Here is a 22,486-nt window from a genome sequence, read left to right on the forward strand (position 1 = left end):
TAGAGACTTTAGCCATGATTCTCTTGTCAAGTAAATAACTGCTCCTATCAGCTTTAACACTAACAATTACTTGTTTGGGGATCACTGCCAATTCTAAAACGTCAGTTAAAATTAACCACAGCAAGTGCAGTGTTGTGGATAGACGTTTGAAGTCAGACCAGGGGGACACTATTCAAATACCTGCTCAGCCATAAAGCATGTTGGCCCAAGGTCACCCCTTATCTCTTAAGCCTTCTACCTCACAAGGTTGTTGTGAGATAAAAATGGGGCAAGAAACCATGCAGGCTTCCCTCAGCCCCTAGATGGGAAGGCGGGATAAAAATGTAATAAATATTAAATAATGATAACCAACAGGATGAATTCCCAGACCATATGGATTCAAAATAACCGGAATAAAATTCCTGTGCAGCAATTATACAGAAAGGGCAGGCAGTGCACTTAGTTAAGTGTTGTATTCTTTCTCTTCAAATACAACTATTGATGCCTTTTTGAGAGCTTCTAATTTTGCTTTATTCTATGAACTTCTATTGAACTATACAAAGCAACTTTGTGATACTTGTTGGCGGGAGGGAGAAGAATGGAGAGATATTTTACAATTGGCAATAAAAAAGGTAATTTAGCTTGCACTAATGTACCTTTCAAAAGTTACCTAGACCTTAAATTGGAGGACTCACTGTACATACAAAATACACTCATTCTCTTATTTTAAACCCACGATGAACCTCATTAACCTTCATAAGCTATTTGTATTCATAAGAATTCCTAGTATTCTCTCATCAGTGGTTGTTGCTGATTTAATCCATTTCTTTCCCATCATCTTGGATTCATCTGAACAGGAAATAAGCCCGTAGTTGACTTTTGCCTAATTTGAAGAAGCTTTAGGAGTGAAATAACAAAGTGTTTAAATTAACTGAAAGAGGTAGTAATTGAAGGAGGTTGTATGACTGCGTATTACTAAAAAGTGGTAGATAGCCAAACCTTATGGGAGGTCAGAAAGTGGGGCCTGAGCACAACAGCCTTCTCCCCATCTGTGATTCCTAGCAACTGATATTCAGACACATACTGCTTTTAATAGTAGAGATAGAACCTAGCCATTGTGACTAGTAGCCACTGATAGCCTTATCCCACATGAATTTGTCTAATCGTCTTTTGGCGTCCTGTAGCCCATGCTGAAAAATTAATGTGGCTTGTATTGGGGGATTTTAAAATGATTTTTGTATTCTGGGAAATGATTCATAATGAATTAAAAAAGGTACTGAGATTTACCTTACCTAAGAAACCAGAGGCCTTCCTTTTGGGCATGGTGGACCGGAGAGTGTTTAAGAAGGACAGAACTTTTTTTATGTATGCCACTACAGCAGCAAGGATTCTGATTGCAAAATACTGGAAGACACAAGATTTACCCACACTGGAGGAATGGCACACGCAGTTGATGGATTATATGGAACTGGCTGAAATGACTGGCAGAATCCGAGACTTGGGAGAAGAAACATTCGAGGAAGATTGGAGAAAATTTAAAGACTATTTGGAAAAACATTATAAGTTGTATGAATGTTAAAAAATGCACCTTTTAGGAAATTCTAGCTTCAGTAATGTTAAATTCAAGAAATGGAAATTAAGGTACAAGGAGTCAGAGATAGAATAATGAAACAACTTTATTGTGTTAGAATGAAAATGTACATGATTTGGGTTATAACACATTTGAAATTGGGCAACATGATAAAAAGGAAGATACAATAAGTATTGAAATAAGTTAACAAATTGCAGACGTTATGTACCACAGAGAATGCAGGGTTGGGAGGATGTGGGGAAGTCCAACAGATTTGGAAAAAAGGGTAAGAAAAATTTGTAACTTTTCTTTTTGGCTTTTATAATACGTTCTTTATTCTTTTTTCTGTACTTTATAAAACTAATAAAAAATATTATAAAAAATAAATAAAAAAATGATTTTTGTAATGTGTTCCAAGAATCCTAGAGAAGCAGAGGCAGGATTTTCCCATTTGGGCTTTTAAATTCAATCTTATGTTTTCCTGTGAATTCTTTCAAACAGAGCCAGTCGGTTGAACCATCTGCTCATGGTCTTGGTTCATTTTGTTGTCCTGGTAATGAAAGTATGAGAAGGGAGCAAAGTGCTCCTTTCTTCCCGAGAGCCAAGATGAGCTTGAAATCTCAATTCATTCTACTATATCATGAGAAATATAGAACCAGAAGAGAGATTTCTTCTTTGCTGATGAATATTGGTGCCTCCAACATTCCATCTTGAAGAGAACATTCTGCCCACCTCTCTCCCCTGGTGTGAAAAGTTCTGAAGACAAGGTTGCAATTATACATTCTCCTAATCTGTGCGCAGGCCTGCATAGTGGGATGAAGAATCTTCCAGCTGCACTCATGGCTTTTATGCTGGACTCTCAAGATATTTTGCCAGCCAGCACAGCTGTGTCATATTCAGCCTTTCTCTGTCTTGCAGGCACCTGGTATTAAGAGCATAATTTGAAAGCAATCAAAGAGATCGTTGAATGCTGTGTGTTTACCTTTAAACCATAGTTGAGTTTAACTGTGGTTTAGAGTGACATGCGAACCACGCAATTAAGTTTCAGCCATTGGGAGGCCAGCTCTGTCATGTCTTGCCAGTCATCGCAGCAGTAGTGATGGTAGTTGCTTCATTGAATCATGTTACAATAGTAGTACTGCCTTGATTGTATAACTGTGGTTTTACCACAGTATTCCTGTCTGCGTCTCCTACACACAGATCTTGTTAATGATAATATTTAGTAAGAGGGTGATTTTGAGGATGCATCCTCCTTTTCTTAACCAGTGACTAAGATGTGGGTGACAGCAGTCACGAAGTTAAAAGATGCCTGCTTCTTGGGAGAAAAGCGATGACAAACTTAAACATCATCTTAAAAAGGAGAGACATCACCTTGCCGACAAAGGTCCATATAGTTAAAGCTATGGTTTTCCCAGTAGTGATGTGTGGAAGTGAGAGCTGGACCATAAAGAAGGCTGATCGCCGAAGAATTGATGCTTTTGAATTATGGTGCTGGAGGAGACTCTTGAAAGTCCCATGGACTGCAAGAAGATCAAACCTATCCATTCTTAAGGAAATCAGATCCTGAAGCTGAGACTCCAATACTTTGGCCACCACATGAGAAGAGAAGACTCCCTGGAAAAGACCCTGATGTTGGGAAAGATTGAGGGCACAAGGAGAAGGGGACGACAGTGGACGAGATGGTTGGACAGTGTTCTCAAAGTTACTAACATGAGTTTGACCAAACTGCGGGAGGCAGTGGAAGACAGGAGTGCCTGGCATGCTCTGGTCCATGGGGTCACGAAGAGTTGGACACAACTGAACGACTAAACAACAACAAGATGTAGATGGAGTCAGAGAAGAAAGGCCTGGAGGAGTCCTATAAATTTGGCTTTGAGCAAAACACTGATAGTTATGCCTTGAATGTTGAAACTATGACCGGGGAGACCCAAGTTCAGATTCCTCCTCAACCATGAATCTCAGTAGGTGACCACTCAGTTTAACCAGCCTCTGCAGTGTTGTGAGAATAAAATAGTATGAAATAAATTTGTACATTGGGATCTGTGGTGAAAGCTGCTATTTGTGCAGGCACGTAGGAATGCCCGGAGGTGAGATTTTCATGCCATAATGTACTGTGCCTCATGGATTTTACTTCAGATTGGCTATATTTTTAGCTGCAGTCTGACAAACAGCATAATAGGGAACTATATATATATTTAATTTGGTAATGAAAGAGTAACCATCAAAGTTCTAGTCTCTTTTCATAATTTGAAAAGCAGTTCACAGTGCAGCAACAGTCAAATATTGTAATAAAAGTTAAAATTTAATTAGGGAAATGAGGACACAATGTAACACATTTAAATTTATTGGCTGAGTAAATCTGAAATTAGAATGTCCCAAGACAGGTTGACCACTTACTGTGTGAAATACCTATAGTATAATTTAGAATGGACTTAATAGACTTCAAATGAAGTTATAGAAGATGCTGGGGTTAATTTTAGTAACTGCATCCTCTGTGCATACACTAGTCATTTGTCAGATGTAAGGGCTTATCTGGTTTGTGTTTTAACTTGATTTTTGATTACTTGAATGGATATTTAGGGAAAGTACAGTAAACACATTTGGTTAGATCCAGAGAAACGGGATTGTCACTTCCTATATCATCTTGCCCGTACTTTGGGATCTTTGGAGGAGACTCTTATTTGCAGTCCTGGACTGCCAGTCCATCATTGGGTGAGATGTGTTATGGACTGACGTGAGACAGTGCCTTATTGAACACCCCCTGCTTTGAAGTGTGGCTCCTGAACGAGGAAGGTCTTTAGTAGGTGCTGAAAAGACAACAGAGGCAGCGCCTAATGTTAAAGGCTAGGCGCTACCACACAAAGGCCCGGTTCCTGTATTGTAAGGAGCGGACCTTCTGATAAGATGGCATCCATATGAGGCCCTCTCCTGCAGAGTGCAGTGATGGATTGGGTGCATAAGGGGTGAGGCAATCTTTTCAGTATCCTGGTCCCAAGCTGTATAGCACTCCAGTACCAACATCTTGAACTTAGCGTGGTAGTTCAAGACTGCATCCTTAAGTGCTAAATTATTAGTAGGCTCTCCCATGACGGGAAAAGTTTCTGCACTCTTGCCCTGCCAGGAGGAAATAGGATGGCTGCATCTTTATTGGGTAGGCATCATATCACAGTGGTAGGGCACATGCACGTTGTCCTCTTTAGTTAAAGTAGACCCTTAAGAGCCCCATCACTTGTAGAGCAGTACCAAACCAGGTGGACAAAGGTCTAATTTAAGACTAGGTGTTCCTATGTATTACAATATCTTTCCTTCAAAGCGGTTGCACTGTTTTGTTTCATGTCAGCTGCTTTGAGCTATTAGATAAACCGGGAGTATAAAAAGAGAGCCCTGCTGAGTCTGCCTAAAGGCCTGTTTAGTCCAACATCCTGCTTCCCACAGGGGCCAACCAGATGCTTATTGGAAGCCCACAAGCAAGACATGGAGGCAACTGTCCTTTCCTGCACTGTTGTTTTCCCAGCAAATGATATTCAGGGGTATAAACGGGATAAAAATACATTTTTAAAAACTGCTATTCAGAAAATGATTACTTTTGCCTATAAAATCTATTCCAATTATGTCAGGCTTAAGATTGTGTTGACAGTTTTGCTGTGAAAACTGCCATACATGTGTGTGGCAGCGTTGGGTTGGCATGTAAGAATCTGTTTTCCAGCCTTAAAACCTTTTAGTTTTGGAATAGAATATGAATTTTCTTAACCTTAAAATACTTTTTAACAATTTAAAACTTTTTTTGGAGTTGGAATACAAACAGCAGTAATTAGTGGATTGTGTTGCTTTTGGGGGTAACTGCAGGCACCAGATATATTTCCAACAACATTGCTGAATATTCCAGCCCTGTGGTTTGTATATTGTATGATAAGTTGTCCAGAAACACAAAACCGGACTGAATTCATTTGGAAAAAAACATCACAGGGAAGAAAAACATAGTATTCTAAATTTTACAGCTGAAGTTATTGGATTCTAAATATGCATGTTATTGGTTAGTTGCCATCAAACACTTAAAATGATATTGAATAAATCAGAGATGGTGAAATTGGCAGCAAACATGAGCATGCCAGTTACAGCAGTAGAAGTCAATTTTAGGTATAACAGGCCCTTTGGGATGCATAAAGCCTAACATAGGACAGATTTCAGCACCTATAATTATTTCTACACTGGGCTCTATGGAGCAGTCAACAGAGGGCTGAAAATGAATCATGGTAGGGCTGGATTTGGTTGGGGTGAAGCACCAGGGTTGATTCCATAGGCATGCCTTGACAGAGTTAGGAAGCAAGACGTACAGGAGAGTCGGGGTCCAAGGCAAGGAATCTGGGCAAAGGAGGCTGGCTGGAATGGGGCAAGGGCTGTCATGCGGTCCGGGATGATGGAAGGTTGAAAGGAAGATGTTGAGCAGGAAGACCAAAGCATAGGTAGGCTGGTTGACCATCAGATAATTAGAAAGCCATACAGCTAAGGCCAAAGACTGGTTGTTGCCCTGGCAAAGATCCAGCATTTGTAGCTTTATCAGGTCTGGAGGAGCCAATGGACTACCAGGAAGGTGGAAACCTGTTAAGACAATTCTGTTCCTTGTTCTTCATCTCTGCAGTCTTCAGGCTGTAACCACAGAGGGCACCAGTGCACAAACCAGGAAACACCAGTTCCAGCTGATGCTGACATGCATGTTTCTTGTTATCCAGTGTGGTTTGTAAGGTATTCTATTTGTAACCCAATAGCCGCACCACACTGCGTATGTGTGTTTCCGCAGTTCCCACACTGCCTCGAAAGCTGCTCCAGAGCCTTCCTCCAAGGCCTTCACTCCAAGCTGATATCCCTGCAACAGGAGTACTACCCCGAGGGAAGATGTGCAAGCCACAACTATGCATTCAAGCCTTGTGAGATCTATGGGCTTGAGCACATTTGGTATTCTACTATGGCCCATAGCAACCAATGCCTCTGCATAGTGCCAAAAAATAATACTGAGGAAAGGTAGTTCTTCCATGATGATAAATTGCTCTGAGTATAAAGAGGAGTATAAAGAGGGGAAGTTCTACTACTGTGCTAAAAGCCCCCAAGTATAAACTTCTTACTTAATAATAAGCAAAACAAGGAAGATTTATTTCTCCTTATTAGCTCTGTTTACTTTGAGAATTGCAAAATATATGAGTACATGTTTTGCATATATATTTTATCAGTGTAGATCAGGTCTGTTCTGCTACCAATCAGCTGTATAGTTGGTGACTAGGAATTAATTATGTACCCGTGTATTTTAAAGCAAATATTCTAATTAAAAGTTTGATCAGGGGCAGGGAGTAGAAAATATTAACTGCTGATGAAATACTGTTCAGTGTTTTTTAACATGATAATTTATCTTAATATTTTCTCTGCTTTGCCTAAGCTTAGAATCTTGCTTCATTAACTACTACACGGAAACTACAGTGGTAGGTACAAGATCTTTTCTCATAGGCTTTGTGGAGAAATAATTACTTTTAATGACCCAGAAAGGCTGAAGATGCCATTATTTAGGATAGGGATTTTATCATCGGATGGGAAACAATTACGGCTGTTGTAAGGAAAATAATCTAGCACTGAAGTTTGAAGGTGAGACATTTTAACAAAATTTATGGAAGGCTAAATGTAATGATTTCGGATGGTTTTTGTCTGTATCCTCTCATACTTGTCAGGTTCAGAATTTGAATCTATAGCCCTTGGAGATTATGTTTAATTAATACAAATCTTCCATTGGAATTGAACTCATCAGAGCGTATAAAACATCACTTATTAGGTAGCTGAGCAAGAAAGGTTATCTATAACGCCTGAAGGTCTAAAAGAAAGGATATGATGTCTCCAACACATTAGAAAATGTCTTTTTTTAAAAAAAAAAAAAGTTTAAACTAATGACCGTAGTGCCAACACTCTTTGTTTTCATTTGTGTATAACGTTGTTCTTTAATGGCTAGGGCTGAAATTGTTCAAGCCTCCTGCCAGCTGAAAAGCTTGAATATATTTTGCGAGAAAAGGCAAAGAACAAAACTTAGCTTAAAAAATGGTTAACTATGAATAATCGCTGAAGAATTGATGCTTTTGAATTATGGTGCTGGAGGAGACTCTTGAGAGTCCCATGGACTGCAAGAAGATCAAACCTCTCCATTCTGAAGGAAATCAGCCCTGAGTGCTCACTGGAAGGACAGATTGTGAAGCTGAGGCTCCAGTACTTTGGCCACCTCATGAGAAGAGAAGACTCCCTGGAGAAGACCCTGATGTTGAGAAAGATGGAGGGCACAAGGAGAAGGGGGCGACAGAGGACGAGATGGTTGGATAGTATTTTCGAGGTTACCAGCATGAGTTTGACCAAACTGCGGGAGGCAGTGGAGGACAGAGGTGCCTGGCGTTCTCTGGTCCATGGGGTCACAAAGAGTCGGACACGACTAAACGACTAAACAACAACAATGAATAATTTGTTGGGAAGATTCGGCAGCGGTCCTGTAGCAGTGGTGTTCCAAACCATGTTGAACCTGACAAGGGTCTTTTCGGTGGGAAGATAAATAATGGCAGAACAATCCCCAGTGTTAACTCAATGTTTTGTGAGTTGGTCCTAATGAAAGGCATTACCTGACAGTGGATTTTGAGTGTGCCCCCCCCCCCCCGTTATGGACCAACATGGCTTGTTTTTGCTTTTTGAGTGCTTTGCGTGTTTGCCTCCCACTGCCATGCTCTGCTTTGGAGAGTGATTGGTGTGGTCTTGGCCATGCTTTCCATTAGCATGGCCCGAGATGCTTAACCAGCAGGCCACATGAACTCTGTGTGCCTCCTAGAGCAGAGGTTCCCAAACTGTGGTCCGTGGACTACCCATAATCTGCACACTTCATTCAGGTGGTCAGCAGCATGCCCATATTAAATATTCATGCTGATACTTGATTACATTTTTATTGATTCTTTTTATTTTTTATATTGCATTTTATTGTAATGCAATTTGAATTTTATGGAATGCGGTTTGTAGTGCAGTAAAATGCAATAGAAAAAGAAGAAGAAACAAGCAATAAAACACAATGGAAAAATCATACAACATCTAGCGGAGAGCATTGCCATTGCTACAACAGGAAGAAAAGTCATGAAGTGGTCTGCCAAGACTGTCAGCAATTTTCAAGGGGTCCGTGGGGTGGGGCGGGGGGGGGGAGTTTTCAAACCACTGTCCTAGTACCTTTACAGAATGGTCTGCAATATGCAGAGGGTTCTTTGGCAAAGATGTGTGTGTTCCCTGACAGTAAAATAAAAATGGATGTGGAAAGAGTGGTGATATAAAAGGATTTAAAATCTACTGTTCCATAGAACAAGGACATACCATTTGGCAGGACATAATTTTTCACATTGGGTATATGTGTGCCTTCTGCTCTTGTGTGTGTATGTGCTTACTGGTCTTGTGGGACAGTGGAGACGTCTGTTTTCAAAGTTGGCTGTAAAGCTTGCTGCCATCGTTTCATGGGTGAGAACATAGGGCAGTTCAAATCCATTATTTCATTGGCAGTAGCAAGGAAGTGTCTCTTGAACAGGCACAGCTGTGGGAAGCTGGAAAATGGTTGCTGTTGCTCTCCTTGCATTTGAAGGCTTTTGATTCTGGAGTAACGACTCCCTCGTGAAATTACCAAACTACAGTCCAACAGAATTTTTATTTCTGTCTCCTGTGGTTTGAATTGAGGTTAAAGTGTTTTTTTTTTTGTACTACATATATTAATTAGCTTACCAGTGTTGGCATGTCGTCGTCAAATTAAATTTCTGTCTTCTCTTCCTCCCAAAGGAGCCCAGGGGCCCCAAAGTTAAAACAATACATTTTGTATAATTTATCAACACTGTCTTGTCAATTGTCAGTATTTTTAGGATATGTAAGACCGTTGTATTGTGTTTGTGTATTGTTTTTGGTGATTGCTGCATTTTGTACTTTGTACCTTCTTTGTAAGGCATCTTCTCCCAAAACGTGGGATACAAATTTATTAACTCATAATTAGTCACTGTACCTTTTTTGTTTTACAAAATTATCACCGTCTGCTCTCCTCTCTCTCTCTCTCTCTCTCTCTCTCTCTCTCCCTCTGCAATTCGGGTCCTTGTAACTTCATTCCTCTCTCTGTCCCACCCCCCAACACATACTCTATATGTGATTCTATACGCTTGCCAACTTAGTATGACACTTTGTTCTTCTCAAGATAATTGAACTCTAGTCTGCAAAAACTTAATCTGGGAATGGGGAACCTGTGACCTTTCCAGATGTTCCTAAACAACTCCCTTCAGCCTAACCTGGCATGAGCAATGGTCAGGGTTGATATAAGGTTGTAGTCCAGCAACATCTTGAAGGCATAGATTCCCCCACCTCTGGCTTGCGCCATAAAAAAATTGCTAGTACCTCAAGTCTTGCTGCCACAGGCAAACATGGCTGCCCCTCTGGAAATTGTTAAATGTGCATGTATGTCTCTGTTCCCCAAGAAAAAAATGTGTTAATATATTGTGATGATTTCTAGGTTTTAACCTCCGACTTGGAAAAGAGGGAGACCCAGCAGCAAAGGATGCTGAGCCAGCTGAAGGAGATACAGAGCAGCTATAAGATCTGTGAAAATGAGTGCAGAGCTGCAGAACTCCAAGTTAGTGAGCTGGCTCAGCAACTGGAAGAGTCGACTAAGGAGGCAGAGAGGTACCTAGCTGAATTCAGACAATCTGAAGTACTCAGGCTAGAGAATGAGAAGAAGAGGGAGGAGTTAAAACTGAAAGCTCAGGAAACTATTAGACATTGGAAGCTAAAGTGTAAGAAACTGGAACATGAAAGAGAGAAGCAGACTCAACTTCACAAGCAGCTGATGGAGAAGAACAATCTGGTATGGGATTTTTTTCCTTTCAGTTATTTCATTTTTTCTTGAAGCCAACCGTTCTGGGAACTACTTTCCCCCAGTGAATTTTTAGACTCTTGAAAATAAGTAGGTATAATATATCACACTGTAAGAAAAACCATATTCCGTTAGTGGTGGGCTTTATGGAGGAGGAGGGAGAAGAGTTGACTTTCAGTAGTCAGATATATGTAGCTTGTAATTAATACAATGGACCTTTTGATCTGATCCATCTTACTGGAACATCTTCACAGGTGAGGTGGAAATAGTGTCATCCTGTTGTGGTTGGCATGACATCAACATTTTTAATAGAAAATTTGGTGCCTGATCAAATTTTTGACCTTTGTAATGTAAGCTTACAAATGATCAGATCTGGCTTTGATATAGTGACTTCTAGAAATGTAAGGCATAAAACAGAAATTCTAGAAATGTAAGGCGAAAAATCACACCTGATTTTTTAAAAGAAATTTGCCCAGTTTTAGTCGTCCAAATAAAGTATTCAGTCTTTTGTCTTGGTTCCTTTAAAGCAGTGGAGGGAGAATGTTACCAGCCTTTGGGCTACATTTCATTGTGGACAGATTTTGAGGACTTGTGCCCCAGTGTTAAGTGGCACCAGAGGCAACAGTAGGCATGTTCAGAGGGACATGACCAAAGTATGTGGAGAAACAGATGTGACTTTTCCCTTTTGTACAGCAGGCTATATTCCAGCCATGTAAAAGTCAGAGGTTTCTACAATCCACCATCCAGGTTACTACAATTCAGGATATATTCCAGCCAGGCAAAAGCAACCAAAGAGGGTGTGGAGTAGAGCTGGTAAGAGGTGCAGTCTTTAGAGGAATGCATTCGCTCCCTGGGTCTGAAGATCCTCCCCCTGCTTGAAAGTGTTGCTCTACGACCATGCATGGCAAATAGCCAGCATGCTGTTGCAAGGTGTGGACAGATATGTGTACAGTACTCAAACCATTCACACTCTCTGCTCATGTAACTTGGAAACCAAATTGGTCTTAGATCCCTAGTCGCAGGTATATGGATGTTTGGAGTTGTCTATACTCAGTTGTATCTCTGCTACACTTTGGTCCATTCCAGAATCCAGCAGGGCTCTTCTTAAAGGTCTAATAATACCATGTTTTCAACAGTGGCAAGCCCAATGCTTCCAGGAATCCCGCAAGCCCCTTTGTGTATTTGCTTCAGGAAATGGTGATGTATGCACTGCAAGCATTTTGCCAGATAAAGTGTGGAACTTTGCTAATAGAAGTTATTTGAACTGACAGATAAGGGTTTGCTCACTCATCTGACTAATAAGGTTTTAGAGAATAAGTTGACAGTTCTCAAAGGCTTTGATTTGCTTCTTCAAAACAGTAAGAACACAGCTTTCACAGTGGCAAAACAGCATTTCCAGGTCTTTTTCTCCTTCTCAGAACAGTGAATTCAAATGTTATAACTGGGATTGTTTGGGAATCCCCTTTTCGTGTTTCATTGTGTTTGATTAACAGTCCAAGGTGGCTGTGCTTACAGGCTAAGAGCTCTGTGATAATACTTTTCTCTTTTATACAGCAGGCTATATTTTTTTCGGAAAAAAAAAAATTTGGGGGGGGGGTGTAATCTGCTGAAAAGCTAGCATTTAAAATAGCAATGAACATTTCAATTAAATGTTCTTGAATGATGTCCAGAGGCAGTAGTAACGTCCGAAGGCTGAAAGAGGAAGCACAATTTTTGATGCGATAATACACGTGGGAGGAAAATTAGCAGTGTGAAAAATAGTAGATTAGTACTTCCACCCTCAAGGTAAAAACATAAAAAGAGGAGAGTTGCGGCAGATGGCCATTGGGAGACTGGAGATTCTAAGCAATAATTAAACATTTCACTGCAATTTGAAAATAAGCAACCAACATACGAGACACAGTTTTGACAGGGAAAGGCTGTTTTGTGTCCCCAAGAGGCTCAGGCCAAGTGTGACAAGTAGGTGGACTTCATTGCATCTCTGCTTTATAATTACTCAGTCACTTCTTTTATACCCAGTCAAAGCACATTCCCTTTGCTGGGATTTAAAAGCTGCCTGTCTAAGGTACAGAGAAAACCTGTAACCTGAAATAACTGAGACTTCTGAGAGGGAAGGGTCTATCTAGAATAACGACAGTGATTGTAACTACAGTGGGGGGGGGGAGTCAGTTGAATTGCAGGAATGTTAAGGATTGGAGAGAAAGGCAGTGGCAGGAAAGAAGGTTGGAGAGACAGAAGTGAGCCTTTGACTTCAACCCAAGTTTAAGCAGCGGCCTGTAATGCAAGGTGTTGCGAAGGAGTGGGTTCAAGGGAGGGATAAAATATTTATGCTTTTAAATGTAATATTGCTTTATCCGTTTGTCATAATATTAAAAGTGGTAAACAATAGTTAAAGGAATAAAATCAACCTTAAAAATCATCAGAACAGGTTGTATTTTGTTCTGCTATTACTCTTCCTAATGGATTTTATGATCATTTACTGTTCTTTATTTTGGGTGACTTCTGACAGCAAGGGACCACATAACTCTCTCAAAATCAGTAAAGAAAGCAGTAATAAACAAGTAAATACAATTACACAAGCAAAACACCTTTTTTTTAAAAAAAAAGAAGCCACACCAGTGGCAAAATTCAGCTGCTGCTTAAATTTATGGGAAAGGACACTGGTGTTCTTCTCTTTGTTGTGGTGGTCTTCTTTCTCCAAAGTGCTGGTCTGGGCCACTTCCTCCCTATGGTATAGGGGTGGGGAGCCTCAGGCTCCAGGGCCAAATGTGGCTCCGTAGGACACTGTTCAGCCCCTGTGACTCTTTCCAGGCCACACCCCCTCTTCCAGGCCACACCCCTCATCAGCTCTATTCTGCCCTATAATGCCATTGATGGAGAAATGTGTGGGTGTGTAGAAACCTCAGACTTGTCCATGGCTGGAATATACTTGTTGTACAAAGGTAAGAATCCCCTTTGTTACTCTGCCTACTTTTACATCTGGCCCTATTCTCCACTGACATGTGGCCCCTGCAAGGTTGCCTGTGAAGGGAATGCAGCTTTTGGGCTGGAAAAAATTGTGTCTCTCATGCTGTAGTAGAAGTCCATGTGCCTCTTGATACTTTTTTCTAGTCCTCTACTGCTCTTTTGAATTGCAGGTCCATAAAGAAAGGGATGACTTAAAAAGTCAGCTTCTTTCAGCTATGCATCAGATGGAAAACCTTCAGAAGGAGCTGACTGGTGTTCTTGAGAAGAGGGCCAAGCAAGAAGAGGAACTTCACTGCAAAGAAGTGAAGCTCAGAGAAACCAGATCGGTTCAGATGGCTCTTGAACAAGAAATCAGGGATGTCAGAGAATCTGCAGAGAGGCTAGAGGGTGAGCTGCGACAGCAGGGTCTAATGCTGAGCCAGCTAAGAACTGAAAAGCAGCATTTAGAGGAAGAGCTTGCCACCATTAACACGATCCATGAAAAGGACCAGGCAAAGCTGTTAGAGATGCAGGCTGTTATAAAAAACCTGAGTGCAATTCGGGCTGAACTGACCAGCCGCATGGCAGACGACGAGAAATCCAAGAAGGAGATGTGCAAGACCCTGATGGATCTCAAGAAACAGCAGGAGTCTAGCCAGGAAGAAATGGCTACAGTCAGTCAGCAGCTGAAGTTGGAGCGAGATGTCCACCAGCAGGAGCTAGCAGAGCTTCAGTCAGAGTTGCAGCGAGTTAAAACCAAACATGACCAACGTGTCCAAGAGATTATGAAGCTGTTCAGCCAAGAAAAAGAAGAAGCAGCAGGTCACATTGAAAAATTCAAGGTACCTGTAGGCTAGTCAGCTTTGCATATCTCTCCCCATTGTACCTGGGTTTGTGTGTAGGGTAATGGAAGTGTGAACTGTCCAATTTAAAATTGGCCATTTGCTCCTTGAACAGGTTCTGCATTCTTGTGAAACATGTGGACTTGAGCTTTAAAATTAAAAAAGGGGAAAAAAAGAGAGAGAACCCATTCCAAATAGATGTGGTATGTTGGCCAGTATCAAAGGTTGACTTTGTTTATCCCTGGCCTTCAACATTCTTCCTACATGCACATCTTCCTTCCTACAAGGTTTTTGTGCTCAGGGGATATAAGAGTTCCTATTTGCATCATTTATTATGCATTTTTAACTACTTTGCATCATTTGTTCTGGTTTGGCTAATCATAGGAAGAGACCAAGATCATTAAAGCCCTGCCCTTGACTTCTGGAAATTTTATCCAACCACCCCTATTGTTTTTGATATTTCACTAGGTACTGTCTCCCCTTCCTAGAAGCTTGTTTTTTTAAAAATAAAAACAACAACCCACCAACCCCAAAAACACAGATTGAAGCTGATATTCACAGCCAATCCACATTCAATACCACATTCTCTTCTCTTGCAAAACTGTGCGATACAGACGTAGAATGGACCAGAACATACCAGTTGCAGAACAATTAAATTTTTCCAGTAGTGGTTATACTCCTGGACATAGAATGACAAACATAAGTGACAGCCCCACCATAGCTACTTTTTCCATTTTCAATAACAACCAAAGTTATAATAGTTTCTTCAGCCTGCATCTCCTTGTTCTCTGATACTTGCTTTGTTATTTTTCTCCATTTTACTAAAATATTTCTTCTCTGTAAAATAATATTGAGTGCACTTGTTAATGGCCAGAGGATGTTGACACCATACGTGCTGCCACATGAAACACTTTCTCTTACAGGCATTTACTTGACGTCCTTAAGACTCTGGTGCATGTAATAAAATGGTAGATTGGGTGCATAAATAAGTGAATGTGGCACTTGCTTACTCAGCGACCAGTGTGATTTTTAAGGGAACCGGAAGGGAGGTTATACATCGTGGGGGAGGATAAAGACAATTCCCCTTTTCCACTGTATGGACTCCTGGATCTACCCTCTTTCTTACTTTGTAATGTAACCAAAGATCGCAGTTACCTGGTTCAGGATACAGATTTGCCTTGGTGATGATGCTGGGATGCACTGAATGAATTGAATGCTGTTTCTCCTAGAGGTCCTCCTAACCACTTGAAATGCAAAATGAGGTTCTGTGTCTGCAGAATGTGCTTTAGTTTATGTCCACCTTTTGTCCAACTCCTGGATTCTAATCACAGCTCCAGGTAACCACCCACAAAGAGTGATTGTTTTAAGGTTCCAGAGAATCATGGACAAGCCCAGAGAAGCTGAAGGACATTGTTGCTTTTTCTTTGGCAGTCTAGTCCTCTGGTCCCAGAGCTATTCATGCCGGGTGCACCCTGTCCACACGGTTCCCCTGCTCCCACCCGGTATAATGCATGATCTCTTGATTTGTTTAAAGCTTTACAGGAAAAGGTAACCATGAGGAGGGGGCAGCGCATGAGTCTGGGGTTTGTGGCAACTGTTTTCTGCTCATGCTTTTAGCACCGAACTGTAGTTTAGCATTTTGCCCAGACCTGGCCAATAGCTTGTGTGATCTCATTCTAGACATTTTTTAAAGCAATGGCTGAGAGTGGGCATGGAGTAGGTGGCAAATACAAAGTGACATTTTTGTGCAACACAAGAACTATACTGAGGAGCAGCATGTGGTCAAATCTGTTAATGCCGTGCAAAACAATCTGGATTGCTTGCAGAGACTGGGAAGGATATATCTATTGCCAGAAGTCTCTGTTATGTAGTTTGATCCTGTAAGTTGATATTTTAGAGAACAGCATGAACAGAATTAAAACACCAGTTGTCCTGGATTATGTAAACTAACTATTGGATTAATAAATATGGGATTACTGATAGAAAACGTAATTGCCTGCCATTTTATTTATCAATAATAGAATATTAGGTTATTCCAATCCTGTTTTCCAACCTGCTAGTAAGCAAGAACTTTATTTCTTATTTACCTCCTGTTTCTGTCTGACATTTCTGCATAGCTCCATCCCTTCTCCTTCATGAGAATGGACATCCTTTGGGGTCTCATCTGCTTACTTGTCAGTCGTATGTTAGTGTACAGAGTTACTATCAGGTTACTGTAAAGAAAAACTCTTTGGGGCTAATGTGGCAGGGGAAAATGTTGGAGAGACATGGACAGCCATATTTTCAGCAGAAGGGGAAAGACAGAAGTGTCAAAGACAGAACTTAACAGATAGAACAGTCAATACACATGTATATTATATAGCAATAAAGCTACCTGATGATAAACAGTTATGGTGCCATTTGATATGTGATGTGGATTTCAAGTAAGAGGCTTCCTTCAGATAAATCTGTATGAAACCCTCCCTCATTAAAATTGTTTCATAAAAGTTTGGCCAAGAAGTTGGGAACTTAAATAAGCATGGTCAACTTTGTTCTTTGTTTTGCTTATTCCCAACAGGCAGAGCTTGTAGAAGAAAGAAATTTGGTAAAAGCTCATCGCCGACAGGTAGAAAAGATGAAAATTGAGTGTGATAAGCTGGTGGAGGAGCTAAGCCAGAAGGAAGAAGAAAATTCAAAATTTAGGCGAAAATACCAGCTGATGAAACAAGAACTGGATGAAAAGGTAGAGTTCAGCTTCTTTAGGCTAGGCTAGGACCCACCTTTTAGCACCCAGTTCTCTGCTTTTTTGCTATATATGTCTTCTCTCTCATTTTCCATCTTTTCCATCTCTCTGTCTCTCTATGCCTGATTGTTCTGATTTAGTATTTCTTTTCCCATCTTTATTTTATTTTATTTTAAAAAAAATTGTGTAAAAATGATGTGCAACAAAATGGTGGCTGTGCCCCTGGCATGATACAGTTTTGGGTCCTGATATGTTAGATGATGTCAATTTGCTGATGAGGAAAACAGCAAATATATATATATATATATATATATATATATATATATATATATATATTTGCTTTCGTAGATTTTCACGGGTACAGGAATGCAGGTTTTGGTGTCCTCGGGTGTCTTCCCGTGTAAAAGTTGGGGTGTCTAGGCGACGTTTCGACGAGGTCTCACTCGTCATCTTCAGGCTGGTGCTTTCGGCTTCTTGTTACTGGAACAGAGCGGGATCTCAATGTTTGAGTTCCTATAAATACTGTAGAGGGGGTGTGGTGTCTAGCCTCCAATGTTCTGGGCAGAGAGGAAGTTCCCAGGCTAGTGTGCCTTTTCTTCTTTTGTTCCTTAATTACTTGAGAGATACCTTGAGTGATTTCTTGAGTGATATCCTGAGTACCACTTAGGTGGGTCATTAGGTGTGGATTAGTTGCTAAAGTCTTTGTGTCTTGACCTCTTGAACTTTGTGAAGAGTTTTCCTGAGAAGATGGCTGTATTGCACTTAGTTGTGCTTTGGCTTGGCTTCGTGTATAGGGGCGAGCTGTGGTTTTGTGGCTTGTGTCAGCCAGATCTGTGTAGGGATTGCAGGGGGGTGCAGCATCCGGAGGTGCCACCATGGATTGGCTACTGGATGGTGTCAGTAATTCATCTGTGGAGAGGGTCTGGGTTTGGGTCTGGTGTGGTTGATTGGTGTTGGCGTTCTGTGTGCCTCTGGATCTGGTGTCAGTTTTTGTGGGGAGGGCTAATTTCCAGATGTCTGGCAAGCGGGATGTGTCGTCACGCTTGTTCATGTTGTGAGGGTGTTTCTCTATCTCGATGGCTTCCATGATTATTCTCTTGTGGTGATGTTCCGTGTTAAAGAGCAATTTGGAATCTGCAAAATTAATTTCGTGTCCTGTTTCTTTCATGTGTTGGAAAAGAGAGGAAGTTTTTTCTTCTTTTTTGACGGCATTCTTGTGTTCTGCGATACGTGCATTTATTCGTCTGTTTGTTTGTCCAATGTACGTGGCTGGGCAGACTTTGCAGGGTATTTCATAGATCCCTTGGTTTTCCAACTGGATTTTATCCTTGGGGTTTCTGAGGATATTGGCTATTTTTTGGTTGGTGCAAAAGGCTGTTTTGATATTGTGTTTATGGAGGATTTTGCTAATTTTATCTGTAGTGCCCTTGATATAAGGAAGGAGGGCCATGCCATTGTTTTCTTCTGTGTCTTGGTTTTTGGGGGGTGTTTCCTAATCCAAAAGGAAACACCCCCCAAAAACCAAGACACAGAAGAAAACAATGGCATGGCCCTCCTTCCTTATATCAAGGGCACTACAGATAAAATTAGCAAAATCCTCCATAAACACAATATCAAAACAGCCTTTTGCACCAACCAAAAAATAGCCAATATCCTCAGAAACCCCAAGGATAAAATCCAGTTGGAAAACCAAGGGATCTATGAAATACCCTGCAAAGTCTGCCCAGCCACGTACATTGGACAAACAAACAGACGAATAAATGCACGTATCGCAGAACACAAGAATGCCGTCAAAAAAGAAGAAAAAACTTCCTCTCTTTTCCAACACATGAAAGAAACAGGACACGAAATTAATTTTGCAGATTCCAAATTGCTCTTTAACACGGAACATCACCACAAGAGAATAATCATGGAAGCCATCGAGATAGAGAAACACCCTCACAACATGAACAAGCGTGACGACACATCCCGCTTGCCAGACATCTGGAAATTAGCCCTCCCCACAAAAACTGACACCAGATCCAGAGGCACACAGAACGCCAACACCAATCAACCACACCAGACCCAAACCCAGACCCTCTCCACAGATGAATTACTGACACCATCCAGTAGCCAATCCATGGTGGCACCTCCGGATGCTGCACCCCCCTGCAATCCCTACACAGATCTGGCTGACACAAGCCACAAAACCACAGCTCGCCCCTATACACGAAGCCAAGCCAAAGCACAACTAAGTGCAATACAGCCATCTTCTCAGGAAAACTCTTCACAAAGTTCAAGAGGTCAAGACACAAAGACTTTAGCAACTAATCCACACCTAATGACCCACCTAAGTTGTACTCAGGATATCACTCAAGAAATCACTCAAGGTATCTCTCAAGTAATTAAGGAACAAAAGAAGAAAAGGCACACTAGCCTGGGAACTTCCTCTCTGCCCAGAACATTGGAGGCTAGACACCACACCCCCTCTACAGTATTTATAGGAACTCAAACATTGAGATCCCGCTCTGTTCCAGTAACAAGAAGCCGAAAGCACCAGCCTGAAGATGACGAGTGAGACCTCGTCGAAACGTCGCCTAGACACCCCAACTTTTACACGGGAAGACACCCGAGGACACCAAAACCTGCATATATATATATATATATATATATATATATATATATATGCATAAGTAATTTTAGCATGCCATGCAGACATTTCTCAAACATCTAGCAGCCCATGCACTTTGAGAAACAGTCTGGAGGAACCAGATTATATGATTTCATTGGCAAAGCTAAGCAGGTTAAGAGGGGCCCTGAATTTAAACTAGTCCAAGTGTCGGTACTAAGATCAATTCCCTTATAACCAATTGCTATTTGCAGGTTAGCCCTTATCATCCGGATGATGACATGCTACATGTCACAGGCAAGGAATTTAAGCTACAAATGCAAACCTCACCAAAACAACTTGGAAAGCAAGAATAAATAAATGAAATCTACTCCTACTGCTTTAGAACCCAATCCAGAAAACAGGTGATCTGCTGTAGAACTGGAGATGCCTCAGTAATGAACCGGATGAGATCCATTAAACTGAAGCTCAATCTGGATAATACTGAGGCACTGTCAGTAGGCGATTCCCTAGACTGGATGGATGGGAGGTTGCCCTACTCTTCATGGGGTTTCACTGCCTCTTAAGGAGCAAGTACATAACTTGGGGGTGTCTATGGATTTGTTGCTGTCGCTTGAGGCTCAGATGGCCTTGGCAGCACAGATTGGCTTCCACCATCTTTGGCTGGTGGCCCAACCCTGCCACTATTTGGATATGTGAATGAGCAAATTTAACAAATGTATATTGTTTTCTGTCCCATCAGTCCACCCCACCCCGAATGCATATGTTAGAATTTTGTTGGGAACTCTGGAGTATTTTAATATTTTCTCCTTTAATGAATTAATTTTGGGCACAGATTGTTTGTGAACTTCTGTCATTCTTGATGGTGATCATGCTGGTTTGTGGTGTCACATACAATAATGACACTTTTGGGAGCATGCAATAGCAACACTTTCTTCTCCTGCTTTTTAAAAATTATTTATACTTTTCTGATTTATACATTTCACTGATTTTACAATCATTTTGACATTTCAAAACTTGACTTCCTTCCCCCACTTTCTGCGGTTCCTTAAATTTATTTTTAATATCTTCTGCATATCCAAATTAACTTAATTTGTTCATTTATTTATCTTCTTTAAATATGTATTCTTACGAAACTGTAGGTTATTACAATAGTCCTGCCAATGTTTTTCTCTGTTTACAATTGATCTGTAAATATTCAATAAACCATTTCCATTCTTTTATAAAAAGTTTGTGATCTTGATTTCTTATTCACCATTTCTGCATATTTCACAAGTTTTTGTATCCATTCTTCCTTTGCTGAGGCTTCTTCTTCTTTCCATTTTTGGACAAGTAACATTCTTGCTGCTGCAATCGCATACATGAATAAATTTCTATACATTTTAGGTAGTTCTGTCCCTATAATTCCCAAGAGAATAGCGTCTGGGGTTTTTTACGAACGTTATTTTAAACATCCTTTTCATTTCATTATATATAATTTTCCAGTAAGCCTTAACCTTACAACAAGACCAGCGCATATGATAAAAAGTACCATACCTTCTTTCTCTTTACATTTCCAACACTTATTTGATTGAGATTTATACATTTGTGCCAGTTTACTCGGTGTTAGATACCATCAATATCATATCATTTTCTCTTAAACCATAACATGCTGTAAATTTTATATCCATATTCCACAGTCGTTCCCATGCTTCCATGTCTATATAATGACCAATATCTATTGACCAATGTATCATTGAAGATTTTACTTGCTCATCCTTTGTCTCCCATTCCAATAATATTTTATACATTTTAGACAGCACTTTTACATTACATTCCAACAGATCTCTTTTGGGGAACACTAACACTTTCTGAGTAATTATTTCCCTCTTGCTACAATGATAGCTTCAACCTCATTTGGATGTGGGGGGGATAACTGGAGTTTCCCAAGTTAACCTTGAAGTGAACAAAACCTTTGCAATCCCAATTGAATCTGTTCCCATGGAGGGGCAGAATATCTAAAGTTGCAGGAAGTACTGGAGTGATCAGAACGCCTTGAACTCTGCACACCAAACAAGCATTTAAAGAAGTCTTTCTGGCTTGCCTTTCTTTGACTGTGCATATCAACCTTTTTCTCTAAAAGACTTCAGTTTGCTCCCTATTAAATCTGTTGCGCACTAAAAGCTTTGACACCTTCTCTGCTGTTCATTTGTTTAGTCACCAGGTTTTCGCCTGTTCCTTGTTTTCTTCCAAGCATGTTATTCCTTGTTATTTGGTGTTTTCCAAGAGAGCTGTGCTTTGCAGAAGATGTGCTTTGTCTGCTTGTAACACCAAACCTCTTTACTCTGCAGCAGCACATTCTACTTTAAAACTTCTGGTAATGCTTTTAAAAATGATTCCTTATTAAACATTCTGCGGGAGGTGGCAGGAATAGGTGACAGAATTTAACGGGCTCCAAGTATATTAGCAGGACGTGACAAATGAATAATGTGATGTTCCAGTTGAAAGCTTTGAACAAAAACATTCTGCCCTCTTTTAATAAAATGTAAGTTCATCTTGTAATTTGAAAGACTCAGCGATAGCACCCCAACAAAAGATGCTTATGGTTTTCTGTGTTCTCCAGGCCATTATACAACCAAAAGGTTGCTTAAAGCTTTGGCTTGGAAATAAAGTTGTGCCGGTGCATACCAGCCATTTCCGTTCCCAAAGACTGACATGGCCAAGCTGTGTTTGGATTTGCGCTTTCTGATGACAGGCATTCTGATGACTCTTCTTGCTGCATGGACGTAATTAAAGAGAGAACATGAGAGCACGGATTCCGTTTTTACCAAATCAAAATATTTATTTGGGTAAAAAACAAAAAGGGAAAAGAGAGAGAGAGAGAGATGATTGGATCCTTACGGTTGTATTCTTTGGATCTGATCTGAGCAGCTGCTCAGGA

The 22,486-nt window shown here is 40.7% G+C and overlaps 1 protein-coding gene across 7 annotated transcripts in view; it reads left to right on the top strand.

Moving 5' to 3' along the window:
• CEP128 (centrosomal protein 128) overlaps positions 1–22,486 on the top strand; it is a 187,994-nt gene that overhangs the window by 43,690 nt on the left and 121,818 nt on the right. For 5 of the 7 annotated variants that reach the window (XR_014562471.1, XM_083732094.1, XM_083732095.1 and 2 more), the window contains exons 13-15: positions 10,089–10,439; positions 13,586–14,236; positions 16,794–16,958. Coding sequence is in view for 6 of the 7 variants with exons in the window: in XM_083732094.1 (XP_083588220.1) it covers positions 10,089–10,439; positions 13,586–14,236; positions 16,794–16,958 (1,167 nt within the window). In the remaining variant the exon portion in view is untranslated. The remainder of the gene's footprint in view (positions 1–10,088; positions 10,440–13,585; positions 14,237–16,793; positions 16,959–22,486) is intronic. The other 2 variants (XM_083732096.1, XM_083732097.1) reach the window with 1 other exon arrangement.

Source organism: Podarcis gaigeae (assembly GCF_964106915.1).
Source record: "Podarcis gaigeae genome assembly, chromosome: 1".
Classification (NCBI taxonomy): domain Eukaryota; kingdom Metazoa; phylum Chordata; class Lepidosauria; order Squamata; family Lacertidae; genus Podarcis; species Podarcis gaigeae.